General features: G+C 40.3%; 1 protein-coding gene across 1 annotated transcript in view; it reads right to left on the bottom strand.

The window, feature by feature from the left end:
* Positions 1-17,872, bottom strand: part of BANK1 (B cell scaffold protein with ankyrin repeats 1) — a 1,951,135-nt gene that overhangs the window by 99,510 nt on the left and 1,833,753 nt on the right. Inside the window, exon 14 of the mRNA XM_044063440.1 lies at positions 4,402-4,475. Coding sequence (XP_043919375.1) covers positions 4,402-4,475 — 74 coding nt within the window. The remainder of the gene's footprint in view (positions 1-4,401; positions 4,476-17,872) is intronic.

Raw genomic sequence — 17,872 nt, 5'->3', positions numbered from 1 at the left:
AGCTGCAGCATTGGTGAATAGTTGAAACTCACTGAAAAACACCTACTGTGATTGCCAGAAAGCTACTCTGTTTTACTGATTCAAAAAGCTAAACCATAAACGGAGGTCCTCCTTAACACTGTGAGTTATTCTCACCTTGTAATGCTTGGGTTTGTTACCTTTTAGCAAATTTGAAATTGCCCAAAGAAAAGTTCTGTGTGAGGCAATAATCCTGCATGTAAAGTTTAACAGTCTAAGCACCTGCATAACATTAGCTAACTTAACTTAGTCGGCCCCTAGAAATGTCCTGGCTATGGACTTGAGACGATCCAGCTTGTCTTTGGGAGGTTAAAGGACTTAGAAGTAACTTTGACCAAATGTAGAAATGCCAGTTTTTGAGAGGGACCTTCCAATGTATCCTCTGCCAAAGGAACACCCAAGGAGGTGTGCATGTCCATATATAATGACATCCCTTCTACTGCCTCTGCTTTATCCTCTCCAACTATCAGAAAATCATCCAAGTAATGAATTGCTGATTGATATGGTGCTCTGTGTTGCCAGCACCAATAAACTGCCATGTTAAATACTTCAAAGGTGGCACAGGCTGCAGAACATCCCATTATTAAAATAAAGCTTCCCATCCAGCTAAAAGCCTAATAAAGGCCATTCTTCCTGTCTTGTTGGAAGCAGTTAAAAGGCTGATTGAATGTCTAATTTGCTGAACCATGGGTTGTTGAAACTTGAAACTGTTTGAACCACATGTTCCAAAGATAAGTACTGCAGATTAAGATTGCTCCTTGTCAATGAAGTCATTGACAGATGACCCAGCTGGGTGAGAAAAGTGATGAATCAATCTAAATTCACCCGCCTTCTTTTTGAGGACTAAGCCAGTAGGTGACATAGGATTTAAAACCTTCATGTGTGTTAAAAATTGGGTGATGTTGAGTTCAAGGTCAGTTGAAACCAGATCCTTCATTTCACTGGGGGCTCTGACTGCTGTATTCCTAAAGGTAGAGAGGAAACTGGTCATGGTGAGACTCTGCGGGATAGCCAATCAGCCTGTGTGGGCATTGAACCCAATCCCCTTTCCAAAGCCATGTGACTTTTGCCCTGCTCTCTTCTGGAAGAGACTTGCTAAACTCATCACGATATTCCTCCACTGACTGACCCCTATCAGAAGCATTTGGCTTAAGTTTCCCAGCTTTCTTATTACCTTTGTAGCCAGCCAACCCATCCCTTAAAGAAGATGGATCCTAAACAGAGTTTGCAATGTCTTTCTGAGCCCTTCTTCTGCTCTTTTTTTTTTTTAATGAGGGAGTTGGACCCTGATACTGCCTCATCTTCCACTATAGGCTATAGGCATGCTACATTTCCTTCCCAGTGGAACCTGATCATGTATCTGAACCTCTTCTAACTCTTGTACCTCTTGCGTTATCCGCGGCCACTTGTCTTTGAGAATCTGTAGGGCTGAGGAGCCTGAAAATCAAAATATAATTGTTAAACATGAGAAATAAGGACACCTTAATTAAACTTTGTTACAAAGTCATACACCAGTCCTAATTACTATGCTGTGCAGAAATTAATAATTTAGTACCAATGACTTCAAAACATATATATTATAGCTATAGCTGACGATGTTGGTGTGGTATATTAAGATTTACCCACGGATGGTGTGGTTAATCATGAGGGCGAAGCCCGAGTAATTAAATAAAGCCAACCATGGGTAAATCTTAATATACCACATTATGGAGTCAGTTATTGCTATTATTCAATGATGTTATTTAAGAAAAAAATTACTTACTTTTCTTAAATAATGTATTTGTATAATGGCACTGTGGTGTCTTTCTGCTTCTACAACATATCCTGTTGCTTTTTTTCGATGTACTGTGCATGCGTATGGGACTTGCGTTCCCATGCATACCCAGTACATTAGTACTTTGGAAAGGAAGCAACAGAATAAAGAAGGTCTCCTTAGGGGTAGGAAATAGAATGGAGGAAATACAAGGAAAATCAGGTACTTGTCTTTAGTTTTGAATAACGTACCTGATTTTCCTAGCATTTTCTCCGTCTTGTCTCTCTTGTATGTCCAGAAACTGGATTTCTGATTTTATTTATTTATTTTTATAAAAAAAAATTAAAAGTTACAGTATATACAATAGAAAAAAAAGTCCAGGTGACTGGACTTTTTTCCATTGGTATATGCTTAGATTTACAATGGGCACGCTGATTGGTCAGCCCAGTCAGTGTTCTCATTTTCAAATATTAATGGCCAGTCATTGTATAATATTTCATTATTATTTATTATAATATTAATTTTAATTCATATTTTTATGTATATCTATGTTAAAGTTTATTTTATATATATGTTTTAATTACACAGATAAAAATAACAAATATTAACTGAAATCAGTCAAAACTGTCAAACCAGAACTCGCCCATATAAGCTAAAATTAAAAAAAATCACTAACCCACTGCTAATACCAGACACTTAAAACAAGTTTACTACGACTTTAAAACATGTAACTGACTTAGCACTTTCAACTCTGATGATGCCTGTAGATAAACAAGGGTAAAAGTCCTTTTTTTATTTTTTACACTACAGTATTCAGTGCTTGTTGCTGTATACTCAGAGTAATGCAGATGTATCTGGACATAAAACAGTCATCAGTAATTCCAACAGATGGTTCCAAAAAGCCATTCTAATGGCAATGCTGCTGCGGGGATTCTAGAATGTTACCAAAAGATCATTTGACAAACTACCTCACTAAACAGCACCTGAAGTGACACATACTAACATAACACCATTCTTGTAGGATTAGACTTATAAATAACAACAATCCCACCACACCTTCCATATCATGTTACAGATCATCAGCCTGTTTCACTTCTAACACAAAAAACTTAGCTACGTATTAATGCAGACCCAACACGAATGCCCACCTTATCTTGTTGCTAAATAATCACTTCCAAAAAATATATCAATCTCTCCCCACAATAAACGATACTCTAAACACTTGCCTATGCCAACTACAACCTAAAGTCTGAGATACTGGTGAAGCACCAAAACTTTTAAGAAAATACGAAAAAAAAACCTCCATTAAAACCCCCAAAAACTTAACTTTAGTAATACTACCCACAGCAAAAGGTTTCCTGCCATTTCAATGAGATATACTATTCCATCTATCAATGCATGAAATCTTCAGAAAGCATCGCAGGAAACTGTTGAAACCAAATGGATTCACATTTCCTGACTGAAGCTAAGAAAAATCTGTTTCCCTGTAGCAGCTATCTCATTTAACCAGTAACAATTTTCTAATGTAAGTGCAATGTAGGTGAGCATATAAGGTGTTAGAAATCAGTCTTTACCATATATTGTTTAAAACACAACTAGACGTAAAAACATGCTACTAACAGGTTAAACTGAATGAAACAGCCATATGTACATGTATGTGTCAGTATGTTATTTTGCTTTAGCTGCTCTGATTCTCAAAGTCCCTTTCCCAGTGATGATCCAGGAGACAGCAGCTCTAATTTCAGAAGGAATTCAGTAAAGATTGCAGTAAGACTGACAGCCTTTACTTTTGACCCTGAAACCTGCAAACTGACATCAAGCACCTGACCAAAAATTGTGCAAAAAATTAGACCAGTGGAAATCCCCAGTTCTTTCCAAAAATTACACGCAGCATTCCTTTAACTTTTTTTATTTAAACTTACGTAAAGTAACAAAACTCCTTTTAGGACCTACCCACGATATGGTTGCTTATAGATGGCTTCAAATGACTTGACATGCTTATGTCCCACGTTTAGAGGATCAGCTCCTGTGAGCCACTGCTGAAACTGAAAGTAGACTTGCAGTGCTCATCTTAAATAGCCAAAGCTATTCTGCCCACCGATGCTCAGCTTAGGACAAGCAGGCTTACAGGTATGCCTCTCTTGTAGTTTTAAGGGGGCATATGTCAACACATTCCGAACTGGTGGAAAGATTAAGGAAAATCTAATCTAGTAATGTTTAATAATCTTCTCATGAAATATTTATCATAGTTACATTACAAAAGTATCACTTTTTTAGCTAATGGCTGGCTACATAGAGCACTGACCTGTGTTGTTAAAATTGTGGTGTTTCTACCATCTCAGAACCACTTTAATGACTATTATTTTCTTTAGTCATACACACCAAATAGCTTATTGTTTCATTGCTACTGTCAAAATAAGTAATTGGAAGTAACATATGTTATACCATTTTTAATTTCAGTGAAATACAAACTGCTGTGTAATACCACAAGGTGATACATTACTGTTACATTTTTTTATGTTTCATTTGTGCTATACTGAAAACTCATTAAAATGTATTAGAACATCCTGATTTTAAATTCAGAAACAAGTTAACTGTTGATGCTGAATATATTAAATACTTAGAAGTACCAGATGCCTTCGATACGCGTTGCTTTGCATCGTTTCTTCTTTTATAGGGCCCCCTTTTGCTCCTTCTCTGATATCTGCAATATAAATACGTACATCAAAATGTTTGCATGTTGCAAGTAAAAGCTCATAAAACAGTTCAAGTTGCAAATGAAAGATCACTTTGCTTGGGATGATTCCTTTCTTGAACAAACATTTAACCTTTCTGTTAGTGTCAGTACACAGATGTATGTAAATGGTTAGTTAAAATATGAAATAGTTTATATGCAAAGATGCATTAACAAAATGTGTTTCATATGGCACATCTGACTGATACTGTTTGTGATTCTGTTCTCTTCAGACAACTTTATAAGAATTATTAATTTAAACCTGCTCTTCTTTTCCTATTTTTTTGTAATGCTGGATTATTTGTACCCTCTTCTGTCAGGAGTACATTCAGAGAATTCGGATACCAGTGGATAACATATGATAACTTTCTTATCTGTTTGTTGACAGATTTATAAATAATACCACCATTTTTATAAATGCCCATAGTTTCATTTAGATTTCTTTAATTTATTTTCTGAATATGTACCACTCCATCTGCATTGCTGCTGTACTGAAGATGCCATAACATCATCAGCAGAAGGCAGGACAGTGGTAGCCATGATTGCTTACCTTTATTACCTTGAAGAAGCTTGACATCTCTTTCAAGTGGCAATTTTAATATAAGACTAACTTGCAATAATTTTAATATATGGATAGACACATTCTTATTGAGTGCAATAATATAGTCTTTACAACTGATCAACGTTATTAGTTGCTACTGGATCCTTCGCCTCTAAACCCTTTTTCTACAGTCTTCTCATAATACATAAGGATTCGAAAACTCTACCAGCTGTCTGTAGTGCACTGCCTGGGATAATGAAGGGAACCACATTAAATGGTAGCTGAGCTAATAGAATCTATAAAACAAAAACAAACCAAACCTCTTGGCTAAAAGGTAGTACTAATGGAAACTTACAAAGAGAAAACAAAAATCATAGTACGAACCAACAAGGAGGATAAAATCAAAGGAAAAAACTTTTATTGTTGGTGAGTGCTTTCACGGAGCACTCTGCTTATTCAGACCACAAAACCAAGCCATATAACACAAGTTTAAATACAATTATGCAAAAACTACAACTAAAGTCCAATCAATAAAAATGAACAATTAATTAAAATCAACAATCTGAGCCTTCAATACAGTTTTTAAAGGGACAAATACTGTACATTCAGCTCTGGCTCTCTATGTGACTGTAGGGCTACAATCCATATCATTGCTGCCATTTCCACTTTATTATTAAAATCAGCTAAATGTACACTACCATAAATCTTTTGCAGTACCCTAAAAGAAAATCTGTGATTCTTATATTCAGCAATAATGCAAGTGCATTGGAAACATCACACCTACGTATACATCCAATATGTTTTAAAATATGCTCCTTAAAGGAGTGTGTAGTTTTTCCAATATAGAAACTACCATAACTATTGCAGGTTGCAAGATAAATCAAGTTACAGCTAACACAATCTGCATAGAATCTAGGGATAAATATTTTACTAGTTATTGGATGAATAAAACATCTCTCTTTAGAAATAAAACTGCAGGCTCTACAATGATTGCAGGGAAAGGTACCGAGTCTATCTGACAAAAGCCTGTTCCATGCATCAATGTTACTAGAACTATAACAAAGATATCTTATCAAAGAAACATTATTTCTGAATACAAAACAAGGTTTATCACCTAACGCTTTCTTAATATTAGTGCCAGTTATAAGAATAAGCAAATTTTTTCTAATGATGTCACATACATTTTTAACATCACTGAGTAAGTAAAAATAAACTTATTGCTATTACTAAAATGCCGCTTTTGTTTAGGCACCCTTCTAGAGGAAGAAGAATAGGGACATGCCTCATACCTGACATTAACTGCACTTAAGGACTTATCAAGTTTTTTTTTCAAGTAACCCCTACGCAGAAGGTCCTTGTGCAGACCAACCAGTGCCATATATTCTCATTGATTTTCCCTTAATAGTGTTGGAATAAACATATGTAGGATGCATACTACTATGGTGCAGTATTCCATTCCTTCAGCAAGGTTTCTTAAATAAGGTGGTATCTATATGGCCCTCATTTTTCTTAATCAAACGTACATCAAGAAAGTCTATGTTATACAATGATCACGGTGCTGTACGTTTAAGAAAATTGGTGCTGGATTCTAAATACTGTATAAAATCATTTAAATGTTCGAAAGAACCTCCCCACAACATACATATATCATCCACGAACCTACAGTAAAATTTAATACTAGAAGTATAAACATGAGTACTTAAAACATATTCAGACTCCCACTGCACTATCACCAAACTAGCATAACTATGGGCGCAGATAGTACCCATAGCAAATCCTGATTTCTGTAAATAAGAATTGCTGTCAAAAATGAACACATTATTCTCCAATGTAACATCCAAAAGTAGGCAAATCACATGGCTCATACCATTAGAATAATCACTATTATCTAACAAAAGTAATATAATAAAATCTTTGCCTCAGTATTAGGAATGATAGTAAATAAAGTCTGCACATCTAAAGTTACAAAAAGCAAGAAGAGACATCATCAAGAGCATTAATGCTCCGGGGTTGCAGTTTTCTGGGGGGGTGGTGTCAACACATGGATATATTGAAAATATGTGACATATTGTTAGATAGAGCCCTCAGTTTGTAATGTTTCCACATGTAATTTCATATCATACACAGGAAATGGACAGTAAACAGCAGTAATATAGCATAATATGTACATGTTCATAGTGCGGCAAGTCGAGGTTTTGCACAATGCTTAGCAAAGTGCATATGCATATGAGATACATGTTTCTGTGTAGCTAAGCAGTGCACAAATGCAATCCTCATTGCTAAAGTCTGACAGTTACTATTGAGGCTAAGAAATGCATCTGCTGTTTAACTGACTCTGTGGCAGCATGTGCTAATGCATTGATACATTCCTTTTTTGGACCAGATGATACTGAGTTTGAATATAGGTGTCTGTAATATTTTAAAATACTTTACATTACAGAGTGATAATACTATGATATAAATTGTGCATAGAGATGTGTTTCTGTGTGTTGGCATAGTGCAGCACTGTTAAGCAGTATTGCATGGGGGTAACCACACCTGTTTGCCGCAGCTCACCCAGCTCACAATTGCTGCATGATGCACACCTTCACACAAACTTGGAGCCCAAAAAGTGAATAGATTCATTGCTTCTCCAACAACTTATGTGTGGTGTGTGTGATTCGATTTTTGACCAGATAAAAGGTGTTAAAATGGGACAGATAGGAAAGTGGTGAAATGGAGAGCAAGCAGGGGAAAGAACAAAGGGAAAGCTGGACAGGAATGTGCAGGATGGAGGTAGGAAAGAACCATAGCTATCCATTTCTTTAACAGTGTAAACTGAACATATGTGTGAAATATTAGCTGAATTTGGACTGTCACCTCCAGAGAGAGGGCTGACCACAACACAATCATGTTATATAGCCAACTGGATTGAATCAAGTGTGTGAAGAAGACACATGTGTGAAATGGAGAGCTATGTATGGGATGATTTTTTTTGTGGGACAGGTGCTCATTTAGGTTAATAGGTTCATAGGTAGGTACTAGGTTATCTGCCCGAGGGCATTTATAAGCCTAGCCAGAGTGTGTCAGCTTTCGCTGCCCCATTGACTAATTAACTGATCCTCTGTCAAGCAGAGCCAATGAAGTGATCTTAGGGGTGTATTTTCTGTTACCCATCCACTCGTCAGGGTTTCTCTTGAAAAGTGTTAGTGAGGGGCTCTGCCTGATGACCAAAAGTGGAGCTGTGTCCATATTCATTAAGAATATCCACACCTCCAGGCTAGTTGCTCAGCATAATGTAGCCGAGGTTATGCAAGTGCAACTAGCTCTGGGCAAAACTGCAATCCAAATTGTAGCTTGCTACAGATCACCTACCATGCCCCAGGATTCCCACTCCTCTTTTCTTGATGTACTGGAAAATATTAGGGTTCAACCAAACACCCTAATACTGGGTGATTTCAACTACCACACCATTAACTGGGAAAACTACTCATGTACTAACTCCTTCGCTCAATGCTTTCTGGAATTCATAAACTTCAATGCCCTGGATCAACTTATCCACACCCCAGGGGCAACAATATCCTAGATCTAGTCATTACCAACATGAATGACCGGTGTTCCACACCTGAGGTCAACACCTCATTGGTCTGATCCGACCATAAGCTAATTACCCTAGATATCCATATCCTGCCCCCACCCCCCATTAAAGAAACCATGGTAAAATATTTCTCCAAAGCCAACTTCATGCTTCTTAAGACAGAAGTAGTGAACTTTATGACACCCATGCAGATGGACAATACAGTTATGACTACTGAATCCTACTATCCCAATCAGAACCAAGATGCTATCCTCCAAAAAAAGGAAGCCAATCTGGTGGTGCCCTGCCATAAACAAACTGTACAACAGAAGGAAGAAACTGTTGTAAAAGAGAGTAAAATCCCATGAGTGGAGGAACTCCCTTGTCAGCCTCAGTAAGAAGCTGCAATCCCTGATAAAATCCTCCAAATCTAGTTACAAAAACAAAATCGCCACTGATTCTAAAGACAACCACAAAGCATTCTATAGCTATGTCAAGAATCTCAATGGCAACACTCAGATCTGCTCTGAGTTACAGTGCAATGGAACTAAATATACAGACCCAACTGATATTGCCAACATCCTGGCAGATAGGTTCAGTGCTAACTTTACCCGCCTCTCACCCCCTTAAGAGCCCATCTCTATACCGGATGAATGCAAAGTTCCTGTAATCATGGCTGCACAGGTAAAAACCACTCTCCAAAGCCAAGAACACAGCATCCATGGGACCAGACAACATCCCAGGCTGCATTCTACATGAAATACAGAACGAACTGGCACTCCACCTAAATACCATGTTCAATCATAGCCTCACCTCAGGTTTTGTGCCTGCTGAATGGCGCACAGTGACAGTTATCCCATTCCACAAGGGGGGAGCAACCACAGTCCCTAGGAACTACCACCCCATTAGCCTGATGAGCCTCATCTGCAAGGCCATGGAATGTATCATCTTGGAACTTATAAACAAAGACATTGGTAATCTCCAAACTCTGGGCCCCACCCAGTTTGGGTTTGTCAAAGGCAGATCATGTCTACTAAACCTGATAGACTTCTTTGAAGCAGTCACCAAAGCCGTTGACAAGGGTAAGGTGGTTCACACAACCTATCTAGATCTTGCCAAGGCTTTCGACACCATCCCCCACTCTGGAATTATAAATAAACTCAGTAAACTAGGCATAAATCCCTATGTCACAAAATGGTTTGCCAACTGGCTCACTGACAGAACCCACACTGTGAAAGTAGCAGACTCCAAATCCGACTTCAGACCAGTGACAAGTGGAGTACCACAGGGTTCAGTCCTGTGTCCTCTCCTGTATGGTATCTACTTCTCTGAAGTACAGGCTAACACAGAAGGTCTTTGGCTAATGAAGTTCACAGATGACTGCAAACTAGGAGCCATAATCGAAACTCTTAATGATGTGGGCAACCTACAAAAGGGCCTCACTGAGACAGATGCCTGGTGTCAAAGCCATGGCCTCAAGTTCAATGCCAAAAAGTGCATTGTCATCCCCTTTGGTAAAAACTCTGTACTCATGAACTACAACATAGGCGGTAGTATACTTAACACCGAAAGTGTGATAAGAGACCTTAGGATACAGGTGGACAGTAGTCTCTGCTTTGATAATCACATCACCACAGTAGTCAGGAAATCCTTCTATGTGGCACACCTCATCACAAAAGGATTCTCATCCAGAAAAAAAGAGGTCATTGTTCCCCTCTACTCATCACTCCTTAGACCCATTATAGAGTACAATGCCCTTTTTGGTATGTACCTCACAAGACATCTACAACAACTGGAAAGGCCACAGAAATACCTCACAAAGAGGATTACCGACCTTAAACAGATGCCCTACGCAGACCATCTCAAAAAACTCCAGCTTTACTCCGTCACATATCGCCTACTCAGAGGTGGTCTCTGCCTAACATAGAAAGCTATGTCAAACCCAGAGCTGTTGGACATGCTCCACTTAAAGAAATCCCAGTCCCTCCGAGCTACACACTAGGGACCTAAACCTTGTCACCAAAATAAACAGAACATGCCGGAGGGATAGATTCCTGTCCCAGAGACTTCCCATACTCTGGAATAAGCTACCAGTCTATATCAAACAAAGCTCCTCATTAGCACTCTTCAAGAAAAATCTTGATGATTGGATGGGAAATAGGAAATTCACCCCGGGGATCACCTCTGTGGGTATGCTCGACAGTGGCACAGGAAAATAATTTTCTTGGGTGGCAAAAGCCAGGGTACCTTTTTGGCTGGGCTTGTATAGGCCCCAGGGCTGATAGCCTATTACCTACCTATGAACCTATGTAATTTGGAATTTTGTTCCAAAGCATGGGGAGTCTCTGTGACAGGAATCTATCCCTCCAGCATGTTCTATTTATTGTTGTGGCGAGGTTTAGCTCACTAGAGCGCGTGGCTCGCAGTGACTTGGATTTCTTTAGGTGGAGCATGTCCATCAATTCTGAGTTAGGCATGGCTTTGTAAATCAGGCAGAGATCACCTCTGAGTAAGCGATATGCCACTGAGTACAGCCGGAGTTTTTTCAGTCGGGCTGCATAGGACATATGTTTGAGACCAGTAATCCTCTTGTTGAGCTACTTTTGTGGTCTTTCCAGCCATTAAAGTGTCTTGTGAGGTACATCCCAAATGGGGCATTGTACTCTATGATGGGTCTAATGAGTGACGAGTAGAGGGGCACTATAACCTCTTTATTTCTAGATGCAAACCCTTTAGTAATTAAATGGGACACATAGAAGGATTTCCTAACTACTTTGGCAATATGATTGTCAAAGGAGAGATTACTATCTACTTGGTCCCCAGATCTCTTATTACCTCTTCTGTATTAAGGGGGCTGCCACCTATGTGGTTATTCATAGGTGTTTTATTTTTCCCATACGGGATGGCTATGCATTTTTTGGCATTTATCTTGAGGCCATGACTTTGATACCAGGTGTCCATCTCAGTAAGGCCCTTTTGGAGGATGTCCGTGTCAGCTGGAGAGTCAATTATGGCTCCCAGTTTGTAGTCACTGGCAAACTTGGTTAGCCATAGTCCTCCTGTGTTTGCCTGTACTTTTGAGAAGTATATGCCGAACAGTAGGGGTCCCAGGACCGAGCCATGTGGGACACCACTTGTGACTGGTTTAGAGTTGAACCTGGGGCCCACTATTCTTACCGTGTGAGTTCTGTCTGTAAGCCAGTTGGCAACCCATCTTGTGACGTAGGGGTTTATGTTCAGGCTGGTGAGTTTTTCTGTAATACCCGAGTGGGGAATGGTGTCGAAAGCCTTGGCGAGGTCAAGGTAGGCTGTGTGAAACACCTTTCCCTCATCTATGGCCTTGGTGACTGTCTCAAAGAAGTCAACCAGGTTTAGTAGGCATAATCTTCCCTTAACAAAGCCGAACTGGGTCAGGTCAAGGGGTCTATATCAGAACATCGACGTTTTAAAACTTTGAATGTTCTAATATTGACCCGTTTTAATCGAACACTAAAAATAACGAAGCTGCAGAACACCGAATTCTTCCCTAGGGAAAGAATTCAGTTGGCTGGTTCTGTGGCTTCGCTATTTTCAGTGCTGTGGTGGAGATTTACAGGTCATGTTCAGGTAAGTGTGCAATTGTATGGTTGTTAGGATTTGGGTGTGGGTTAGGTGAGTTAGGGTTAGGGCGCGGGTTAGGTGAATTAGGTTTAGGGGCAGGTTAAGTGAGTTAGTGTTAGGGCACAGGTTAGGTGAGTGTGCGATAGTGACGGACCTTAGGGTTAGGGTTTGGATTAAGGTAAGTGGATAGATAGTAGTGTATGTATAGTTTAGTGTAGGGTTAGTTGTAGGATTATAAGTGTATGTGTGTATTGATGTTTTTTAGGTGTGCTTGTGTTGTGTGTATGTGTTTCAAAATAGTGAATTTTTTCCCAAGGAAAAAATTTGCTGTTCTGAATGTTCGATATTATGTGGTTTAGATATTTTAGGTTCGATGAAATAGCATTCACTATTTTCATCTTTCAATAACGTGATATAAACGCGGGTCAAGTGTTTGGAGGTTCCCAATGTCTTTGTTAATGAGTTCCATGATGATGCGCTCCATAGCCTTGCAGACCAGTCAGTTGTGGCCCCTCCTTTGAGGAGAGGAATAACCATTGCTGTGCTCCATTCTATGGGCACGTAGCCTATGGAGAGGCTGAGGCTGAACAGCGTGCTTAGGTGGAGGGTTAGTTCGTTCTGTAGTTCGTGCAAGACGCAGCCTGGGACACCATCTGGCCCCATTGACGCTGTGTTTTTGGCTTTTGAAAGGGCTGTTTTCACCTGTGCGCCTGTGATTTTTGGGACACTACACTTTTCCAGTATTGTGGGCCCTTTTGGAGGTGAGGGAGGGTGAAGTTTGCACTGAATCTATCTGCCAGGATGTTGGCAATATCAGTAGGTTCAGTATATTTTGTGCTATTTTGCACTAGTTCAGTGCATATCTGCGAGTTGCCAGTTAGATTCTTAACATAGCTAAAGAAGGTTATGTGGTTATCTTTTGAATCCTTGGCTATTTTTCTTTCGAAGTTAGCCTTGAATGATTTCATGAGGGACCTCAGTTTCTTACTGATACTGATCAGGGATGTCTTTCCTTCTTGGGATTTGCTTTTTTTCTGAACTAATTTCCTCCTTCTATTGTATAGCCTGTTTATTGTAGGGGTCCACCAAACTGGTTTCCTTCTCTTAGAGGAGTGAGTCTTGGTTTTTCTAAGGATGGCATGATCCATGCATCCTTGTAGGTGCTCACAGAGTGCATTTGTAAAGGTTTCTGCATCTTGGGCAGCATTATCCTTCAGCGTGGGGGCTGTGAAACTTACCACCTCTGTTTTAACTAAGGTGAAATTTGCTTTAGAAAAGTTTTTTACTGTGGTTTCCTTAGTTAGGGGTGGTGGCGGGGTGTGGACATCCAGAGTGATTAATTTATGGTCTGATCTAACCAGTGACGGGTTGACCTCCGGTGTGGAATACATGCTGCCTATGTTGGTGATGACCAGGTCCAATATGTTTTCACCTCTGGTAGGGGAGTTTACCAGCTGATCCAGGGCATTTGAGTTGATGAATTCCAGGAAGCGCTGGGCCTGGGAATTTGTACTCGAGTAGTTTTCCCACTGAATGGTAGGGTAATTGGAATCGCCCAATATCAGGGTGTTTGGTAGGACCTTCATGTTTTCCAATGTCTCCAGAAAAGTGGAGTGGTGGTCCTGGGTCATGGAGGGTGATCTGTAGCAGGTCACAATTTGCACTGCAGATTTGCCTGATGTTAGTTGCACATGGATGATCTCAGAGGTATCATGCTGCGCCACTAACCTGGAGGTGTAGGTATCCTTGATGAATATGGACACACCCCCTCCTTTTGTGTATGTTCTGTGGCCGAAACATGTGGTATGCATTGTAGCCTGGTAGTGCTGGGGTGGTCTCTGGAGCCTTGAACCAGGTTTCAGTTACTGCACAGATGTCGACGTTCTCCATACTGAGGAGTGTTTTGAGCATGTGCATTTTGAGATTTAAACTCCTTGCATTGAGTAGCATAAACCTCAGTTTTTTGTTAATTGTGCTGTTTATGTAGGTGGGTTTGACTTTTGAGCTTTGCCTAAAAAAGGCACTATGGGGGCAGCAAGAGGCTTGGCCAGTATTTGAAAGCCTAGGGGTGACAGGTGCAAGCCGTCTCTTGCGAAGCAAAGTGGCTTGTCGACCATGTCATCCCAGGCTGACAGACACTGGATTCTCTTTGAATGACACCAGAAGCTTAGCCAATTGTTGAAATTGATAATTTTTTCTTTATACTGAGGTAACATTATTGGTGAGGGCAGGATGCTACTCAGGGTCAGGGTCATACCAGCTTGGTCTACATGATCAGAGAGCTCTTCCATGTCTCTTTTCATGTAGTCCGGGGAGGTATGTTTCAGGTCATTCACACCAGCATGAACAATGACAGAGTCATATTTGTATTTGTTCTGGAGTGACGTGACTGCATGTGTTATGTGGCAGATTCTGCGTCCCGACAGGCAGCTAACAGTAACCTTCTGCTTGTCCACCCTAGTGAGTGGGACGTCAGTGTGCCTGACTATAGAGTCACCTATTACTGGTGTGTTAGGTATGTTATTTCGCCTTAAGGGCTATGATTGTTTGGCACACTGATTTTGTGTTTTATGTGTTGTCTGGTTTGTGATGGGAAGTGCAGGTTGTTTGGGTGTCTGCTTTGGAGGTCTCTGATGCTTTTGCAGGTTTTTATTTAGAGCCTCGGAGTATGATTTTGTCTATTTATGTGCATTTTTTGCCAGTGCTGTTTTAGTAGGTCTGTGTGTGGCTGGAGTTGTGGTGCAGGTGTTAACCTTCTCCTCTTGACTGTCTGTTCCAGTCTTGAGTGGAGACAGCTTAGCTTCCAGTTTGGCTGTATAATTGCATCTCTCGCATATGTTAGTGTTTTGTGGTAGGAGGAGAGGGTTGTCTGTGTACATGAGGCAGTATTAACATTGCCTCAAGATACCCAGATTCACCAGCTGGACTGGAGAGTGCACCTGAAGTTGCCCTTTGGTCATGCCTGAATAGTAGGGTGAGCTGCTTAGTTGCTTGGTTGGTGAGGGGTGAATAAAGAGCCTTGCCCTGCTGGGCAATCAGTGTCAGGGTATATTAGTGCTTGCTGTTAGGTCTGAGCAAGTGCTGGGCTGTAAGATATTTTCTGAGTGCTTAGGTTGAGAGTTAGACTAGTTTCAAGGGAAAAACTGAAGAGGAGACTTAGTGGAAGCGGGAGTAATTTAACCATAGCTAACCGGCACTGCCCGGTGCGCAAAACCATGCAAAAGCATTTTTTTATAGTAGGGAAATGAAAGAGATAAAAATTAGCCCAAAATGGCTACAAAAATGTATTTTTTATTTCAGAGAGAGCGGAATGTTGGGGAAGGGATGTAGGTATTTCTGCGTCAGGTACATTGGGTAGGTGAGGAGCAATTGAGACAAGATAAACAAGACAAGAAACAAGGATGGTGATGGACACAAAAGGATGGAAAACACCATGATTGGGGTGAGGGTGGGGACATCCTGAACCCATGGTTGTCAAGCTGGGTGACAGTGAGAATCAAGTCCTCACCCACTGGACTGTCATCACTGTCACTTCACTCCAGCTCTGGCTGGAGTGCTTGATGTCTCATTTTCCTCCTAGTACTTTGCAAAATGAGGGAGAACTGGTGTAGGCATGCACCAACAGTGCAGCACACAACCCCTGCACCATTCCTGGTAACTCGGTGTGGGTGATAAAATCACCATCTCCACCACTGCTCCTCGAAGGTACCATTGGATCAGCCTCTGGGGCAAGACTACCTGAGGGTACAGGTAGTGCAGGGGCAGCACAGGCAGTGCTGCCAAGTTGGTTCACATATGTGCTGGGCATCAGTGCTTGAGCCAGTGGATGGGGGGCAGGCGGATCCTGTGGGACAGGCATACCCCATTGTGCTCTGGAGCATTTAGTGATGTGGTACACATGGATGACATGGACACATTTCAATGACACATAATAAAATTAAAAAATAAAATAAAAAAAATCATAAAATAAAAGAAAATTAAAAAAAAAATTATACAAATTTTTTTTTATAAATAATATGAAATAAAATAAAAATAAAATAAAAATGTCACATACAATGCATTAATACAGTTATTTGACTCTATTGTCTTAACTTTTACAATTAAGACTACCACCTCCTAACAGATGCACACTATACTACAGATTGCAGCAAGTAATCCTTGACATGTGCATATCTTGCACATTTGTGTTTTCCAGTTATACATATTACAGATTACAGTGGGGCATTTGTGCTGCTGGTATAGAGGTTTTCATTTAATTTACATATTATTGAAGAATTAACAGTATTATATAGTTTGGAAGTGTGGTATTCGAACATGCAACCTCTGATTAATGTCTAACATGGTACTCTTGGTTTGTGCTACAGACAAATGCATGCATACTTGCTTTTACAGTTGAGATATGCATGCTCAATTTGATACAACTCTATAAAATAGCAAAATGCTATATTTAGTTTTTAATGCTACAGTAACAGTACTCTTTTTCTGCATACATACCACATGCTTCTCTCATCCTCACCAATCTAGCCCCATGGGTTTGGACATTGAAATCAGAGTTACTGGCACCTGCGGGAAAAAACAGAACAGAACGGAAGACCATTGTGAATACCAGTCTTACCTATATTCAACTTTCTCGGTCTTACAAGTATTCTCTGTAGATGATACTTACACAGGTGTGGGATGTCCTTAGTCCTAAATTTCTCAGTCCAATGGCAGAGTATATCCTTCTTCTTCCTTGTAGGTCATTATAACGATGCCTACATTGCTCTCCAGTGTATGGGATACTTGTGGCATTGGATACATTCCAGGCTAAACTATCCTGAGCCTCTGACTTATATTGTGAGCCATAATAGTCCCCCTGCAGAAGCCTGTCACTGTGGTTCCTAAGTATGAGTCCAGTCTTGGACTCCTGGACACCCCACCTCTTTGCCCTAAACCTGGCACCTTCCTCACAAATGCCTGCCATGGTTGCCATGGATATAGAGTAATGTAGACTGATGCTTTCCCACCAGTTCCAGTTATTGCATGTACTGGAATGTGCACACTGTTTGAAACTGTTGAGCTCCACTTACAATCATGCAAACACATTGCTCGGCAGTGCATACCCTTGAGCAATGTGGTTGCGCGATGGTAAGGGGAGAGCAACAGTGAGGCATTACACAATTCAATTAAAATCCCAAGGAAATTGGATGTACAGGCAGTTGTGTATGTGTGTTAGGCAAATGTGTCGGCCCTGCCAGTTCAGACAGCAGAATTATGCTTGCAGGAATATAATACACAGTATACCCACAACCATACATCTAGTAATAAATGTGATAATACACAGATAAATAATTAAATAACTGACACAATACTATACTGTCACAGCCCTCATACATATAAAATATCTGCTGCACTATCTCAAGTGTTATAAGTGAGGGTGGCTATAATGGGAAGTGGAACAACAGTAAAAGTGTATGGAGTATCCTGTATTAGAACTCAGGACCATGTGTAAGGCAGTCCTACACTTACACCTGTTGCCACAAGAAGGTTGAAATAACACTTGTCTATGTTGCAATTTATTGCTGTAAACTGGAATGTCACAACAGTAAAACAAAGGTCGTAAATCCTGTACTAGAACCCAGGTCTAGCTATACTCCAGCCCTACACTTACAACTGCTGCCACAGGACTAG

The sequence above is a fragment of the Protopterus annectens genome, chromosome 2.part1 (genome assembly GCF_019279795.1).
Source record: "Protopterus annectens isolate FY-2018-M chromosome 2.part1, PAN1.0, whole genome shotgun sequence".
In the NCBI taxonomy this organism is placed as follows: Eukaryota; Metazoa; Chordata; order Ceratodontiformes; family Protopteridae; genus Protopterus; species Protopterus annectens.
This window is presented reverse-complemented; position numbering and strand designations above follow the sequence as displayed.